At 40.4% G+C, this 16,066-nt stretch overlaps 1 protein-coding gene across 1 annotated transcript; it reads right to left on the bottom strand.

The window, feature by feature from the left end:
- Nucleotides 1-4,730: 4,730 nt before the first annotated feature.
- otulina (OTU deubiquitinase with linear linkage specificity a) lies at nucleotides 4,731-6,358 on the bottom strand. The gene is made up of 3 exons (XM_014180825.2): nucleotides 6,110-6,358; nucleotides 5,528-5,649; nucleotides 4,731-5,378 (listed from the first exon to the last, which is right to left on the bottom strand). The coding sequence occupies exons 1-3, from the start codon at nucleotides 6,221-6,223 to the stop codon at nucleotides 4,943-4,945; spliced, it is 672 nt and encodes a 223-aa protein (XP_014036300.1). The 5' UTR covers nucleotides 6,224-6,358; the 3' UTR covers nucleotides 4,731-4,942.
- Between the last annotated feature and the right edge of the window lie 9,708 nt (nucleotides 6,359-16,066).

Genomic DNA, 16,066 nt, shown 5'->3' with positions numbered 1-16,066 from the left:
TCCCTATAGTGACATTTCGCTTGTTTGATTGCCTTGCGGAGGGAATAACTACTCTGTTTGTATTCGGCCATATTCCCGGTCATCTTTCCATGGTTAAATGGTTCACGCTTTTAGTTTGCGCAAATGCCGCCATCTATCCACGATTACTGGTTAGGGTAGGTTTTAATAGTCACAGTTGGTACATCTCCTATGCACTTCCTTATGAACTCACTCACTGAATCAGTGTATAAATCTATATTATTCTCTGAGGCTACCCGCATGATCAAAATAATCTTGAAGCGTGTATTCCGATTGGTCAATTTTAAAGCGTGGATTCCTCAGCCACAACCGTACAAACCATCAATCTTGACAAAACATCAGTACCATCACACCGGAATGACACATGCATCCACTTATATCAGTACATTTGAAACAGCCTAAACATTACTTAACTTCGACCTCTGTCACAACCAATGGTTTATATATACACTAGATGACTGACAGGGGGCACTGTTTTGAAGCCACCGTGCCTCCATATTGGCACTCCCCCAACGTTGTAAATAATATTTTAGAAGCTATAGAAATTAATTTATTAATGTCTACATTTTGCCACGTTTATTCTATTACAGACACCTTAAATCATACTTTTAAATTATATTATATGAGCTAAACATAACAATTAAAAAATATATAGAAACATTTTCCTTAAAGTCAATTTTTTTGAAAGTTCTATTGTTACTATCCCCCCCCCAAATACTTAAATACATGTAATTTTGTCCTTGGACATTTTTATTGAAATACTGTAGAATTCCATTCATTCATATGGAGTACTGCTTCGTACAGACAGTGGCTATTCAAATTCAAGGACTTTTAAGTACTTTTTCAAGCGCTCCAATTTATTTTCAAGGACCATCAATTTGTAATAGTTCATATTATGCAATTGTTTCTAGTCACCACCAGATGGCAGTATTATCGCCACAACCTCATGGAAAAAATTACTTAGTATTCATCACTACCTTACATGTTCTACTCAATAATATGTTGTTTCACTACTTATTACCAACATATATGAGTGGTAAGTCAGTACTGATCATTTTGTATTTTGAGTAGTGATGAGCAGAGTTTTGGGACATGCCTACTGGTGAATACACATTTCCTATTCGCATTACTACACAATTCTACCTTAATGACTGTGTTTATATTGTGCTTCAGCACAGGATGCATCATTGTGTCTTTCCCCCTTCATGTGGCTCTTCACGGCCAATTCACCCATGCTCGCAATGTCAAAGTGTGACGCATTCTTTGCACTTTACATGGTGTGGGTTGGATCCAGTGATGTCGTGGTTAAAAAAAAGATGGATAAACTATACTGAACAAAAATATAATACACAACAAGTAAAATGTTTCATGAGCGATCCCAGAAGGCCAGATTGAATCTACATTTGCCCAGTATTTTAGCTATCGATGTGATGCCTAATCAATCAGTTCTGTACCTGCCTGGCTGAGTGGCAGTGTGGGTGGAATAGGCGAGCACGCTTGGCAACCAGAGCGAGAAAACACGTGAGGAAATAAAACTCGGTAGTCTGCCTGAAAATGAATTCGCAAGACCAATACATTTTTCAACAAAATGTAATAAGCATATTTGATCATTATCTGTTCTCCTCTCATTTGAATTCAAGTGGGCATTTCTCTGACATCGCCTGATATACAGGTCCTGGATGGCAGGAAGCTTGGCCCCAGTGATGTACTGGGCCGTACGCACTACCCTCTGTAGCGCCTTGCGCTCGGAGGCCAAGCAGTTGCCATATCAGGTGGTGATGCTGCAACCAGTCAGGATGCTCGGGATGGTGCAGCTGTATAACTTTTTGAGGATCTGAGGACCCATGCCAAATCTTTTCAGTCTCGTGAGGGGGAATAGGCGTTGTCGTGCCCTCTTCATGACTGTCTTGATGTGTTCGGACCATGATAGTTTGTTGGTGATGTGGACACCAAGGAACTTGAAGCTCTCCACTTGCTCCACTACAGCCCCGTCGATGAGAATGGGGGCGTGCTCGGCCCTCCTTTTCATCTCCTTTGTCTTTATCACATTGAGGGAGAGGTTGTTGTCCTGGCACCACACTTCCAGGTCTCTGACCTCCTCCCTATAGGCTGTCTCATCGTTGTCGGTGATCAGGCCTACCGCCGCTATTTCGTCTGAAAACTTAATGATGGTGTTGGAGTTGTGCTTGGCCACGCAGTCATGGGTGAACAGGGATTACAGGAGGGGACTAAGCATGCATCCCTGAGGGGCCCCCGTGTTTAGGATCAGCGTGGCAGATGTGTTGTTACCTACGCTTACCACCTGGGGGCGGCCCGTCAGGAAGTCCAGGATCCAGTTGCAGAGGGATGTGTTTAGTCTCAGGGTCCTTATCTTAGTGATGAGCTTTGAGGGCACTATGGTGTTGATGTGAGCCATGACCAGCCTTTCAAAGCACTTCATGGCTACAGACGTCAGTAGTCATTTAGGCAGGTTAACTTGGTGTCCTTGGGCACAGGGACTATGGTCGTCTGCTTGAAACATGTACAGTACTGTGCAAAAGTTTTAGGCTGGTGTGAAAAAATGCTGTAAAATAAGAATGCTTTCAGAAATAGACATGTTAATAGATTACATTTATCAACGAACTAAATGCAAAGTGAGTGAACAGAAGAAAAATCTAAACCATATTTGTTGTGACCACCCTTTGCCTTCAAACAGCATAAATTCTTCTAGGCACACTTGTGGAAAGTCAGGGATTTTGTAGGCATATAGTCAGGTGTATGATTAAACAGTTATACCAAACAGGTGCTAATGATATGTAGGTTGAAACACAATCATTAACTGAAACAGAAACAGCTGTGTAGGAGGAATAAAACTGGGTGAGGAACAGCCAGTTAACAAGGTGAGGTTGCTGAAGACAGTTTACTGGCAAAGTCATACACCATGGCAAGACTGCGCACAGCAACAAGACACAAGGTATTTATATTGCATCAGCAAGGTGTCTCCCAGGAAGAAATTTCAAGGCAGACAGGCGTTTCCAGATGTGCTGTCCAAGCTCTTTTGAAGAAAGCACAAAGAAACGGGCAACGTTGAGGACCGTAGACGCAGTGGTCGGCCAAGGAAACTTACAGCAGCAGATGAAAGACACATCATGCTTACTTCCCTTCACAATCGGAAGATGTCCAGCAGTGCCATCAGCCCAGAATTGGCAGAGAACAGTTGGAACCTGGTACACCCATCTACTGTCCTGAGAAGTCTGGTCAGAAGTGGCTTTCATGGAAGACTTGCGGCAAAAAGCCATACCTCTGACGTGGAAACAAGGCCAAGCGACTCAACTATGCATGAAAAAACACAGGAACTGGGGTGCAGAAAAATGGCAGCAGGTGCTCTGAACTGATGAGTCAATGTGAAATATTTGGCTGTTAGCCGAAGGGCTGGAGAGCGGTACACAAATGACTGTCTGCAGGCAACAGTGAAGCATGGTGGAGGTTCCTTGCAAGTATGGGGCTGCATTTCTGCAAATGGAGTTGAGGAGACCATTCATTCTGACCAAATCCCCAATGACGAGAAGTACAGGCAGATACTTATCCACCATGCAATACCATCAGGGAGGCATCCGATTGGCCCCAAATTTATTCTGCAGCATGACAACGACCGCAAACATACAGCGAAAGTCATTGAGAACTATCTTCAGCGTAAAGGAGTCCTGGAAAGGATGGTATGGCCCCCACAGAGCCTTGATCTCAACATCATCGAGTCTGTCTGGGATTACATGAAGAGAGAGAAGCACCTGAGGCTGCCTTAATCCACAGAACTGTGCTTAGTTCTCCAAGATGTTTGGGCCAACCTACCTGCCGAGTTCCTTCAAAAACTGTGTGCAAGTGTACCTAGAAGGGTTGATGCTGTTTTGAATGCAAAGGGTGGTCACACCAAATATTGATTTGATGTAGATTTTTCTCCTTCCTTGGTGCTGAAAAGAAAGCTCTGCTGTTGGGACAGCTTTATGTAGGCACCGTTATAGTGCAATGCACATATTGTTTAGTATTGTGGCTTTGCTGGCATGCACCTAAACCATTTTGAGGGAGTTTTCCCCAAGAGTTACATGCTAAAACTGACACTGAGCCTACTTGAATTTCGAGTTTCAAGTTCAAGTACTTAAGCGCCTCAATATGGCCGACCAGTAGCTTCAAAGCCTCTGACTAGCCAATAAATAGCATGAGCAATCCAGGGTTTATATATACACAACCCCAACAATCTTTCAGTGTTAAGATTACTTCCGGGAGGTTTTGAGTCATTCATAACTTTAATCAAATGAAATTTTTCAGCAATGAATGATTGAACAACATAGGGTGCACTGGAGACAGAATAGATTTTTCATTACTCTCCATGGTCCTGATCCTCCGAATCTGCTGCAGGATCAGTTTTAGGGATGTGAAGGAAACCATAGATATCCTATTAAATTACATATGAAGTATTCTAATTCCTAATTCTGTGAAGGAAACAATGGAAATCACTCACAACAAATATTGTACCAGCCTAGATAACCCAAGAGCAGTACCAGTAGTAGACTATTTCTTCATCAAGTGGGGAACAAAAGACAGCCAATTGTCAGAATGGTATAGCCTATATTTCATTACATCTGTACAGGAATGCATTGTAAATACATTTTACATCTAGCTCATTGTTTGCATAGTAAGACGACAAAAATCGTAAAAAAAGAAATGAAGACAACATATCATGTGCAGACTACAAGTCTATCTTTTTAATATTTAGAATAAAGGCACTATAGAAAAAGGATTCAACTTATCCTGTAGCATATTTGCAATTGGATTATAAGAAAATAATGTATAGTAAATAATGTATTACATACAGTATCATATTACAAATTCAATTAAAAATTGACCCGTTCAGTCTTCCGTGGCATTATTTTTGCATTTGAGCTAACATTCACTCTGTTGCACTCTTCAGCTGCTGTAGATGCCGAATCAGTTCCTGGGGCAGACCCAGTTCAGACACTATGTCCATGCAACACTGTAGAAGTTGCTCAAGACTTTCCCCTGTAATGGTAAAGGGGTCTGTGGGCAGTGTGAAGCTCAAACGGGGCTTTTGTGGCAAGATGGGACCAATGTCCATATCACTGTCTTTCCTACAGCAGTCTGAGCCCTTGCTGCATCCCCCGCCTCCACAGCAGCTTGACTCAACCTCTCCAACCCCCAGATCCTCCATGTTCTCCGAGACGTCACTGACGCTGGGTACGGGGTTCTCCAAAACCGTCTTCATTGCCTCCATGAGAGAGTCCTCATGCTTTACAACCCGCTGTAGGAGGTCAGTCACTGAGGTGGGGGTGTCTGGTCTCTGGAGCTGGCACCAGCACTGTATAGCACTGTGTAGAGAGATACAAAGGGCCAACAGAATCAGAGACAATGGGAGAGAGAACAGAGTGGGACAGGCATGGGTCACGCACAACAAAGAGGACAGCAATAATGTAGCCAGCACAAAGAGTCATATGGTCACATCATGGAAAGAAGCTACCTTATTATTCCTTTTAGCTGCCCAATGGCCATGGTGCTTGCAGCTCCTTCCCTGTATCCCATGTTGAAACCAAGCTGGAGTGATGCTTCTTTTCCATGGTCGATGCCATCAACATAGCCGTCCTGACAGAGAACCACAGAACAGCATAACGTTCGTTACATTGTTTCTAGAGAGGGTGCTGTGGGTTTACAATGCAGCCAGTTGTATTTACATTAGCTGCCTACAATGCCCACATTGTGTGCTGGGTGACGCTAGAAGCAGGGCGAAACACTTCGAGTTTTTGTTTCAACCTGGTAGTTACTTGCGTTCACCTGGTTTCCCATGTCTGAATGACCCTTATTAGAAGGAGAGGACCATGAAAACGAGAAATGTTTCGCCCCTACAGGTCCGACATTGAACAGCCCTGTGCTACAGAGAAGTGAACATTCTAGCTATAACTGGCTGATTAGCCGAATAATTGTGAACAAGTCCAATAAACCAACGCAATACGTAAAATATTAGGATAAAAAGACGGAACATGTAGCTAGCTATGACAGCTAGCTAGGTGGAAACATGATTGATAAACATTATCCATGCATTTACCTTCACACGTTTCTTCATATTGTACTTCCATTCTTTGTCCTGTAAATTAATATCATCCGCATCCTCGTCAAATACATCCTCTCCACTGTACTGTACAGACTTAACCCAAGACATCGTGGACTTTAAAAAATGAATTTCTGCTTCTTCAAGCTTGAACGTTTAGTAACATAGTTTGACTGCAAATTACGTGGGCCAGAAAAGTTAATGACGTCATCACAGTGCGCGTTGAGTTTTTTTCTTCTTTGGATGGCAACGTGTTCCCAAAGAGACTAGTGCTTACATTCTGCCATCTACTGCGGTGAAGTAAAATCACACACTCGTCTCCAGATTAGGTTTTATTTAGACTGTAGATGGCGCTAAACCCATACAGGTCTACAGAGCTGCTAAAAAAAGAAAAGGCCTACTGTACCACTGTTTGTCATCTACATTTGTTTACTCTATGCCAATTTTTTTAACAAGTAAAACTAATTATATGAAAACATTAATGAGGATGTAGTTCATAAACATCCAAGGAGTAGGTCTATTTCGAAGATAGCCTACACAGAAATGCAAATGAGCCTTTGCTGTAGCCTATATCAAAATGAATTGCATCATAGATAGTACGTTATGCATTTGAATGATTGGTATTATCAATAACCTTTCCATCTACTACCCATCCCAAATAAAATGCACACTATTCATATGTGGGAAATAAATATCTGATAACCTTGTTCTAGTCACTAGTGAAAATAGAAATACAGAGTATTCTCTTTAAAGCCTCTGTGGACACAGACAGTCTCTTTTTCTTGCCCCTAGCACTTCAGCCCACCTCTTTGGGATCTTTGCCTGACTGCGGACAGTCCTAATTCATTAAAGCTCCCTGAAACTGAGAGAGGGATGTTAATATTTAATCATTAAATTACTGGCACAATGGAAGAACGCCAGAACAGAAATAATGGCAATACCTTACACTTTCAGACTACTTTGTGTGCAATAAATGTTTCTGTCTATTTACAGAGTTTTGGAGCCCAGATATTTATCCATTAAGAGAGTTGCAAAATGTCCTTTGGGAGCTGGTGTACACGCAGAGTAAACATATTTTGAAAATGGACTACTCTCTCCCATAGCATTTCATTCATGATGCCGAAAATGTTAATACTTTTACTTTGGCAGCTACAGTACCTAACCCACATCCTTGATCATTCTAGTAAAATTTGATTTAGGAATTATGATTGACTGCTTTGTGTAATTGAGTAGTGACCAAATTAATGTTAATTTTCAATAAGTCTTCACATTTTGTTTAAGTAAATGTCACAGGGCTGAGATTGAATATCAAATGTAGATCATCTTGTTGTGGTATTAGAGGTCTGTACCATATGATCTATTTACACAATACATCCGCAAACATCTTTTGTCCAGCTTGACTGCATCTGTTGTTGATGTCACTGCTCAGACGCTCTTTGCTATCTATCTCCTGTTGAAGTTTCAAAGAGGAAAATACTTGCTCATCAATATTGCATTTCCCCCTTCTTACTTTTGAGAGAAGAAAAAAGTCCCTGCTTTATTTTAAGATTTCCCATTCTTCATGCCACGCTTTATGGAAAACACAGGAGAGACAGAATGTGGTGGACAAATGCATTTCACCTAGGTAAGAATGCATTTGCAGGAGCTGGACAACAATGGCCTTGAGAATACTCAGAGGCCACGGTGGGTTTGTCTTTGCTTTGGAAATGGAGTCAGTCCGTGGGCCTCATTCACAGCAGCAGCCACACCTTCAGTCCCTCTGCACAGAAAGCAGAACAACCAGCCAGGGCAATCGCCTGACACATTTCCATCCAATTTCCACTGCAGAATGTGTTCATTTTTGGCCTAATGGCATGTCATTTTGCTGGAGCCTTTGGTCAAGAATTAATCCTGGAATCAAAACAGATTTTCCGGAGAGCAATCTTCCATCAAGTATTGATTTTTTTACACTCACGGAGCCTGTACTCCCTAATTTAACCTGACAGCCGGCAGCACAATGGACTGGGAGCACCTTGGCATCTCACAGAGGGAACTCTCCACCTCCTCCTCGCTCTCTCGTTCTCACTCTCTTTCTCTCTCCCTCCCTCCTTCTTTATCTCTGTCTCCCTCTTTCAAAAAGTGAACGCAAGGTGTGGAAAAAAGAATCAGGGAATGTAAAGCTTCCTTCTCCCCTGTTTTTACCTCTAATTATGTTTTCAAGTATAGTGCAACTCTGCAAGGTATAAGGCTGAGAGAGAAAAGGGGAGAGAGTCTTCTGGGGCCATCAGGTATCATTATGGGCCTGTTGACATCTCTCTGTTTTTGAGTGATTCTCATCTGTGATTTCCCCCAGCCATTTTCCTGAGATGTGCGTGGAGGGTCTCATCATGGCCCCATAAAGAAGGCCAAAGTGTCCTCACTGGGCCCCCACTAATAAGACAGCAAAGATGCAGCCAACCATACCACTCACTCCTCTATCCATATCTCCTCTCTCACTAACTGCCTTTTGCTTTGTGCTCTCTGTCTCTTTGTCTCAAAGTACACTATAGGTGGTTCAGGGAGAGAGTGAGAGGCGGATGAAGAGGTGGATGTTGTCCATACAAACATCTCATCAGAGGAACAGTTCTCTTCCAGACTACCAAACATCCGAAAGAAGGGATCTCTGACCCTTCAAGACTCCTGTGATCCATGTACAGAAATATATAGCACTCTCTCAGATGGTACCACTCCACTTAGAATAAAACCCAGTCGTCTTGTTTTGACCTTTTTTGGATTATATAAATCTGAAAGAAATGGACAGCACAACGATTTCCCACAACGATCAGGATAGCTATGCTGTGTGTATAATGAAATATAGCAGTGACTATGGCTAGAGATCCGGTTCGGGTCCATTCATTTCAACTCATTAATTGAAAGTCAATCCATGGGCAATCCTCCTATTTATAAAGCCAATTCCTTATTGAGTTAACTTGGGGTAGAATTGACCCTGGAAGAGATAATCAGACCTATAGATTTTCACCCTGACAACAATAATTAGGTAAAGCAGATGGTGTTTGCCATTCGATTTTTACATAATGTTCTGAACATTACAGTAATGTAAATATCTCTATTGAATTCATTCAAAATGATTGAACTTATCATTTCCACAACACCAAGAATGGTAGAGAAAAAACTGAAGTCAAATCAACCTCCTTGGAGAAGTGGGACACATGAAACACTGGGCGTAACCCTGAGTCCTGATGGAAAACTGAAGGCATCACAAAGTGAGAAGATGCATTCACACAGTCAGTGTAGACAAGACAGTGTGGAAAGTTTAATGGGCTGTGGGCAATGCAATCTGCTGCTCCAGTCAGGGTGCCAGCCATCTCCATAAAAACCTCGGCTATTAACTCTTCAACCTTCAAACGCCTCAAATTGTGTCATGGCTAATAATGGTGGAAAAACCTCCAGAACAACACCAAAAGCAACAAGGGATCATATGCATGGACAACTTGGATTGCATGAGGATTGGTAATTGTACCCCCAGAGGCATCCTGGTGTGCAGAGCAGAGCAGCATAGTGGGAGACTTCTCAGCGGCTTTGGGGGCTGAGCAGTGAGAGGAGCAACATCTCAACCTTGAGGAGGAAGTGAAAACAAGGAAGCGGAGGGCTGCCGGTAGTGAGGGATACACCGACAGTTCGTTTACTGAGAACATCAGCCCAGTGCACATTGTCGGAAAGATAAGGGAAGTGAATACCTCATGACTGATGGAAAACAAAGGGGGCAATTTAAAACCATCTGCATCCAACACATGCACCCTCATCCTCCACCTTTATCTTTCTGTGTCCTGACTGATATTGAAACATAATCCATTTGGACTGCCGACATGTCATAATATTTTCTTCTAACCCTCTTTCCCTTCCAGGACAATTTCAGTTGGTGTCTAGTTGAACAGGAATGTGCTATAAGTCAGTCGGTTGACTTTTGCAGAGAGATAATTTTTTTTCTATTCAGACTGTCATAGATCAACCCAGAGAGACGTATTTCTCTCTTGTTTGAAAGACTATATATACGTTCTGTAGCCAAAATCCAAATAGAATTGTCTAATTTGCCAACAGCACATAAAGAAGTGATAAATGTCCCCCTCTGATTTAATTGAGATAGGGCACTTGTTCTTGTCTATAACTGTGCTGTACTTTGTCATGCATTTGTATGTTTTATATGGAACCCAGGAAGAGTATCTGCTGCATGTGCAGAAGCTAATGGTGATCCTAATAAACTAAAGAAAAATAAAATGCAAAGAACTCTGACCTGTTTCTGATTATTATTAGGGGTCAAACAGCTTCAGTATTGACAGTATTGATTAAAGATACTTTATTAGAAACCTTAAATAAATACAATTAATAGAACAGAATATTCTATACTGAACAAAAATATAAATGCAAAATTTAAGGTGTTGGTCCCATGTTTCATGAGCTGAAATAAAAGATCCCAGAAATGTTCCATAGGCACAAAAAAACGTATTTCTCTCAAGTGTGCACAAATTTGTTTACATCCCTGTTGGTGAGCATTTCTCCTTTGCCAAGATAATTCATCCACCTGACAGGTGTTGCATGTCAAGAAGCTGATTAAACAGCATGACCATTACAAAGGTGGTGGGGACAATAAAAGGCCACTCTAAAATGTGCAGTTTTGTGACACAACACAATGCCACAGATGTCTCAAGTTTTGAGGGAAGGTGCAATTGGCATGCTGACTGCAGGAATGTCCAACAGAGCTGTTGCCAGAGAATTGAACGTGCATTTCTCTACAATAAGCCGAGGCTTTAGAGAATTTGGCAGTACGTCCAACCAGCCTCACAACCGCAGACCATGTGTAACCTGGCCAGTTCAGGATCTCCACATCCGGCTTCACCTGTGGGATCGTCTGAGGAGAGGGGTGCTGCTGAGGAGTATTTATGTCTGTAATAAAGCCCTTTTGTCTGGAAAAACTCATTGGCTGGGCCTGGTTCCCCAATGGGTGGGCCTGGCTCCCGAGTGGGCGGGCATATGCCAAATGAATTTATTTCAATTGACTGATTTCCTTCTATGAAATGTAACTCAGTAAAATCCTTGAAGTTGTTGCATGTTTACATCTATATTTTTGTTGATTACGGTTCTCAACAACGCTCCATGATATGTGGACCAAAATATCTGCATATCAACTGTGCAATTTTGAACGTTTGAGTGTGATTCTGTATCAGTATTGCACTGTCCAGAGGCAAATGGGTGAACTGAAAAATCATGTGGACTTTAAGAATGTTTGTCTATTCTATTCAATTTCTATGATACCACCTCACATATCGGGTTACACCTCTCCTTACAAGATTAGCGTGTTGTCTATATGTTGAGAGTGAGATCTGTTGTTTCTGTGCACTGGTCACTCACTTATTGACACTAACTTTTGGAGTTGAAGTTTACTTTTCCATCAACAAACTAGAAACATTTGAAGATAGTGAAAAAAGGTGAGTCGGAATAGCTGTCTCTGCACAATGATATGGCACATAGTAAAATAAAGGAACTGGAATAAATACAAAACAAAAGAATATAAAATAGCCCAAGTTATACCTCAACCATCGCCACTTAAAAATACATCTCGTATTTGGAAACGAAGAGGGGAAAAACTGAAAGGATGACAAAAAACATCTTCAACATCAGTTTTCAGCCTAATGTTAATAATTTATGTTTTCTGTGCTTTTTTTTATTATTATTATTTATTTACTACTTTCTATTCACCAGACAGTCAGTTTTCAAAGGCTTCATGGACAAGAAAGCTATTTCAAACTTTGGAGTTTAGTTTCAAAAGGCTTTCACCCAAGAATGTGTTTTCCCCCTCATACACTTGTATCGGTATTGTTTTCTGCTAAGGCAAAGAAATGAAACATTGATGTGAAATAACCCTGACATGTATTCCTTTCTATTGACCCTATGGAAATCTAAATGAATTGCTACTGACCCCAGAGGTTTGCAGCCTGTCCGTTTTGCTTTTAGGTGCAAACTCTCTGTATTGAAAGGTGGTTCATTGGTGGAAAAGCCTTTGTGGACACATCTCTCTCAATCATGGCACAGTGGAAGTGCAAGAAAAAAAAAACCCTCTAATCTGATAGTCAAGGGGGTGGGGTGGGGGGGATATGGAGCAGAACACAGAAGTCTGAGTTAACTTTATGCTCCAACTATACATGTACGTATACACTGTGTCAGGGTTTTAATGGAATTGAGATGCACTTGCGTTGACAGCAAAGTATGCATTGGTAAAATAGGATAGGAAAATATGTCAAAATCTTGCGAGACTGGAGAACAGTGAATTCAAAAAGCCGATTTTCTGCAATCCATCCCTTATTACCCCAACTGCAGTGTTTAAAATGTCTGTTGGTACACTCTTAGAACCCCAACGAACACTCTTTTTCTAAGAGTCTATATTAGGAATGTGGTGCATTATTGCTTTCTTCATCACAATATGCAGCTCTTAGCAGAGAACTTCTCTGAAATGTCCCTAAACATATATTTTAGATTCGGATGATTTATTCTACATTTCATAAGAAACAAGACAGTCCATTCATGTCAAACAATTGTTTATTATTAATTATGGTACAAATAAATGTGACAGACTTGAAGAATTTTAGAAATACACAAAGTGCTGCATAACTGACCAAACAGATATTGCTCTATAGATTAAGTTCAGTCTATAAAATTTAAAGCAACCTTTGCAGATTCATCAGCTTTGGTTTCAAGGTCGTTCTTGAGTTCTAACAATATTTCAAAACCAGTTGGTTGTGTGAGTCTGTGTGGATATCGTTTGAAAACATTTATTTAAATTATGAATCTTTTTTTCTTTTTTTTAACATAATTGGGTGCGATTATAAAGCCTTCTTTGTCCCTTCTGAAATAGGGCACACCTTGAAGACTGTAACTGAGCAGTGCATGTAACAAAGTCACAGAGAGAGAGAGAAAAAAAAACAAGTAACAACAAAGTTTAGAAAGTCCTGTACATGTGACCCTGGAAACCACTTGACAAAAATAAAACACATTTCATACAGAATCTCAGTTCAGACACAACCCCCCCTGACCCCCCCCCCATGAGAAGTGAACACTACTTACAAACATTTTACAGGAGCCATTTTTCTGTATTTTCTTCTGTCATGGCGTTTGCATGGCATTGCTCAGTGTACGAGGACAGGGCTGAGGTAAAATGTCAATGAACTACAACCTATCTAATCATCGACTCTCTTCGTATTTCAAGATTGTCAGCGACATGAACCCATTTCTCTGTACAATGTGCATATAACTATAGAGCTTTGGTCCAGCATCGAAAGGTTGAGCGAAGGTATAAATCCGTTCTTTGTCTTTGTTTTTGGTTACAGCTTCATTGTTAAGCCTCAGTACTACAATGCCCATACTATACATCCGCCGCAGCATCATCACTTCTCTTACATGTCGGGATGAGGTGGGGTGAGACAGGGAGGGAACACACAAACATCTTTGGATTGATTTAAATCACATATGACTTAAAGTATATTATGATTGACCACTATTTAGTAATACTGACTTTGAATATCTAAAAAGGTGTACTATGACACTGTTTAACACTACTTCCTGTAAAGGTATACCATAAAGAATAAATATAAGGAACTCGTCAGGGAGCTTGTATGTATAGTACCTCTTCAACCTCAGCCTACTGGAACATACAGTCCAGACTACCATATCAATGAATGTCTATTTCCTTATGCGTTTGTAAGTGTTATCAAGTGCACTTTGCGTTGCTAGGCAACGACAGTGCACAGGGGGACTAACAGACATTGAACAAAACACACCAATACGAAAACATTGCCGAAAATCCAAGTTCACTCACCCTGTCATGTAACACTCGCCATTCTCCCTTCACCTTATTTAAGTGTTTTATATGAGTCAAATAAGAACATTTCACATTAATGTGAAATCTTAAGAGTTCTGAGAAGTGGTTTTACACATATGTACTAGTTTGCAATATTCAGTGGAGAAGTTCAACACATTGGCAGTATAGGTTATTGACACATCAACGGTGTAACAATATTGATTCCTTGAATCGTCCATGTGGGTCCTGGTAATATTGAAGTACACCTATGGGGGGTGATCTTCGACGTTATGATGAGACTCTGTTTAGATCTGTATATTAACAGCTACACAGCAACAACACCCTATGATTTGTTAGTTGAAATGAATATGGATTATGTCTGGCGGACGGGCTATTGGGTTGTCTTGCATTTCACACAACTTTTTCCAATACACTTTTTTAATTAGGCTATACTGTCTGTCAAGGCTTCGCTATAGAATCACTCAAAGCAAAAGACAATGAAAACAAACACAAAACAACAGCATGACATTTTGCAAACAGTATTTGACCCCTGAAGACAACGATTCAGAGATGAGAAAAACCTTCCGATTGATTCGATTAGAATGAGTTGCTGAATGCTTAAAGAAAGTAATCCATATTTTGCTCTAAGGGCAGAAAAATGTGAGATAATTGCTAAATCCTCTACATGTGTAATTTGTTCTCTGTGACAGTGTACTCTGAAGAATGTACTTAATGATTTGAAGCTTGGGCTACCTTTTTTGTTTTGTTGTCTTGTTTTCAGATTCCTGTAACCCAAACCTTGTTATCGGAAACACGCGGGAGCAATTCTGTTATGCTATGCTACAGCAAATAGAACAAACTAGACACACACTTCAGAAAGGAATGGGCAGAAAAGTCCTCACAGTCCAACACATTTTCTATATTGCAATATAAGAGGGTTGTCAATTAACAAAGAGTTCTCTTTTGAAAGTAAACATTTTATTTGGCATTCCGTTGGCTTTTGTGTAAAGTAGTTGAACTCAGTGTATGAAAGAAACCCCACAGAAAAAAAAGAACAAAAGGGAACTTATAAGCACATCAAAATAACTAAAACGTAATCGGCCAAGGTAAAAATCTCCCCAAGTCCTTGAGCTGAAGTAATGTGTTCTTTGGCTATCAGGCTTTGGCAACAGAATGACTTACAGCAGCACTTGACACAGTATAACATTGAGGGAAGTTCTCCCTGACACAACACTAGGCCTGAAATAACAGAATTGACGGCATGTTTCTGTATGTATATAAAAAAAAGTCACAGTTGTCAGAAAAGGAAAATAAGGTTGAAAAGACGTTGTCTTCCGTAGTGGATGACATAAATATTTTGGTGAACAGAGACAGAACCTTTATGGTTAGGTACTGAGTATACTCACACTGTTTGGACAGCCTTAAGTTTATTGTCCTTCATCAACAAAACATAGACACTCTCATAAAATCATTGATAAATACCTGTAAAAGTTGTTACCTGTAAAAACACTGTGACTTAAAATAGCTGCAGATGAGAAGGAATCTGAGACAAACAACATAATGTCATTGTTTCACCACAAAAATGCATTTACACGACAAATCTTTCAAAGAGAACTTTGACATTGTGATTTCAATCTGAAGACGGTATTTAGTAGATATTTACATATAAGCCCAGGAAATAAAATTAAGTGAAACAAAGATAAAATGTACACCCAACCTCACACATATATCGTAGATTTTTTGCCAGTACAAATGTAAAAATTTAGAACACATTTACACTTAAAAAATTATTCTTAGTATTCTGATGCAACAGACTTTGGTAAGTAGTTAGTGTTTTTGTCTTTGATTTTGGTATGATCTCTTTACTAAAATTTCCCTAATGGGAACCCAAATTTGGACAATGTTCTGGTCTATGAGGCCAGAATTCGATTGCTTTGAAACAGCACACTGTAGGTTTGTAATTTTTTCTCTCAAATGTGAACATATTTTTTCTTATATTTGGTTTTTGCCAAAATATTTAAATAACTGTGGTAATCACACGGACAACACTTATTTTTGTTTGCAAACTTTCATAACTGTCCTTTCAGTTGCCTTTAAAAAGGGAGAGGAATGTTCTTTCAGTCTTC

This window comes from Salmo salar, chromosome ssa29 (assembly GCF_905237065.1).
Source record: "Salmo salar chromosome ssa29, Ssal_v3.1, whole genome shotgun sequence".
NCBI lineage: Eukaryota > Metazoa > Chordata > Actinopteri > Salmoniformes > Salmonidae > Salmo > Salmo salar.
This window is presented reverse-complemented; position numbering and strand designations above follow the sequence as displayed.

Coding starts and splice junctions, on each gene's coding strand:
- otulina (XM_014180825.2), bottom strand. CDS start 6,223: ATGTCTTGGGTTAAGTCTGTACAGTACAGTGGAGAGGATGTATTTGAC. Junction 5,650..6,109: donor ATATGAAGAAACGTGTGAAG/GTAAATGCATGG, acceptor GTTCTCTGTCAG/GACGGCTATGTTGATGGCAT. Junction 5,379..5,527: donor CAGCTAAAAGGAATAATAAG/GTAGCTTCTTTC, acceptor CTCTCTACACAG/TGCTATACAGTGCTGGTGCC.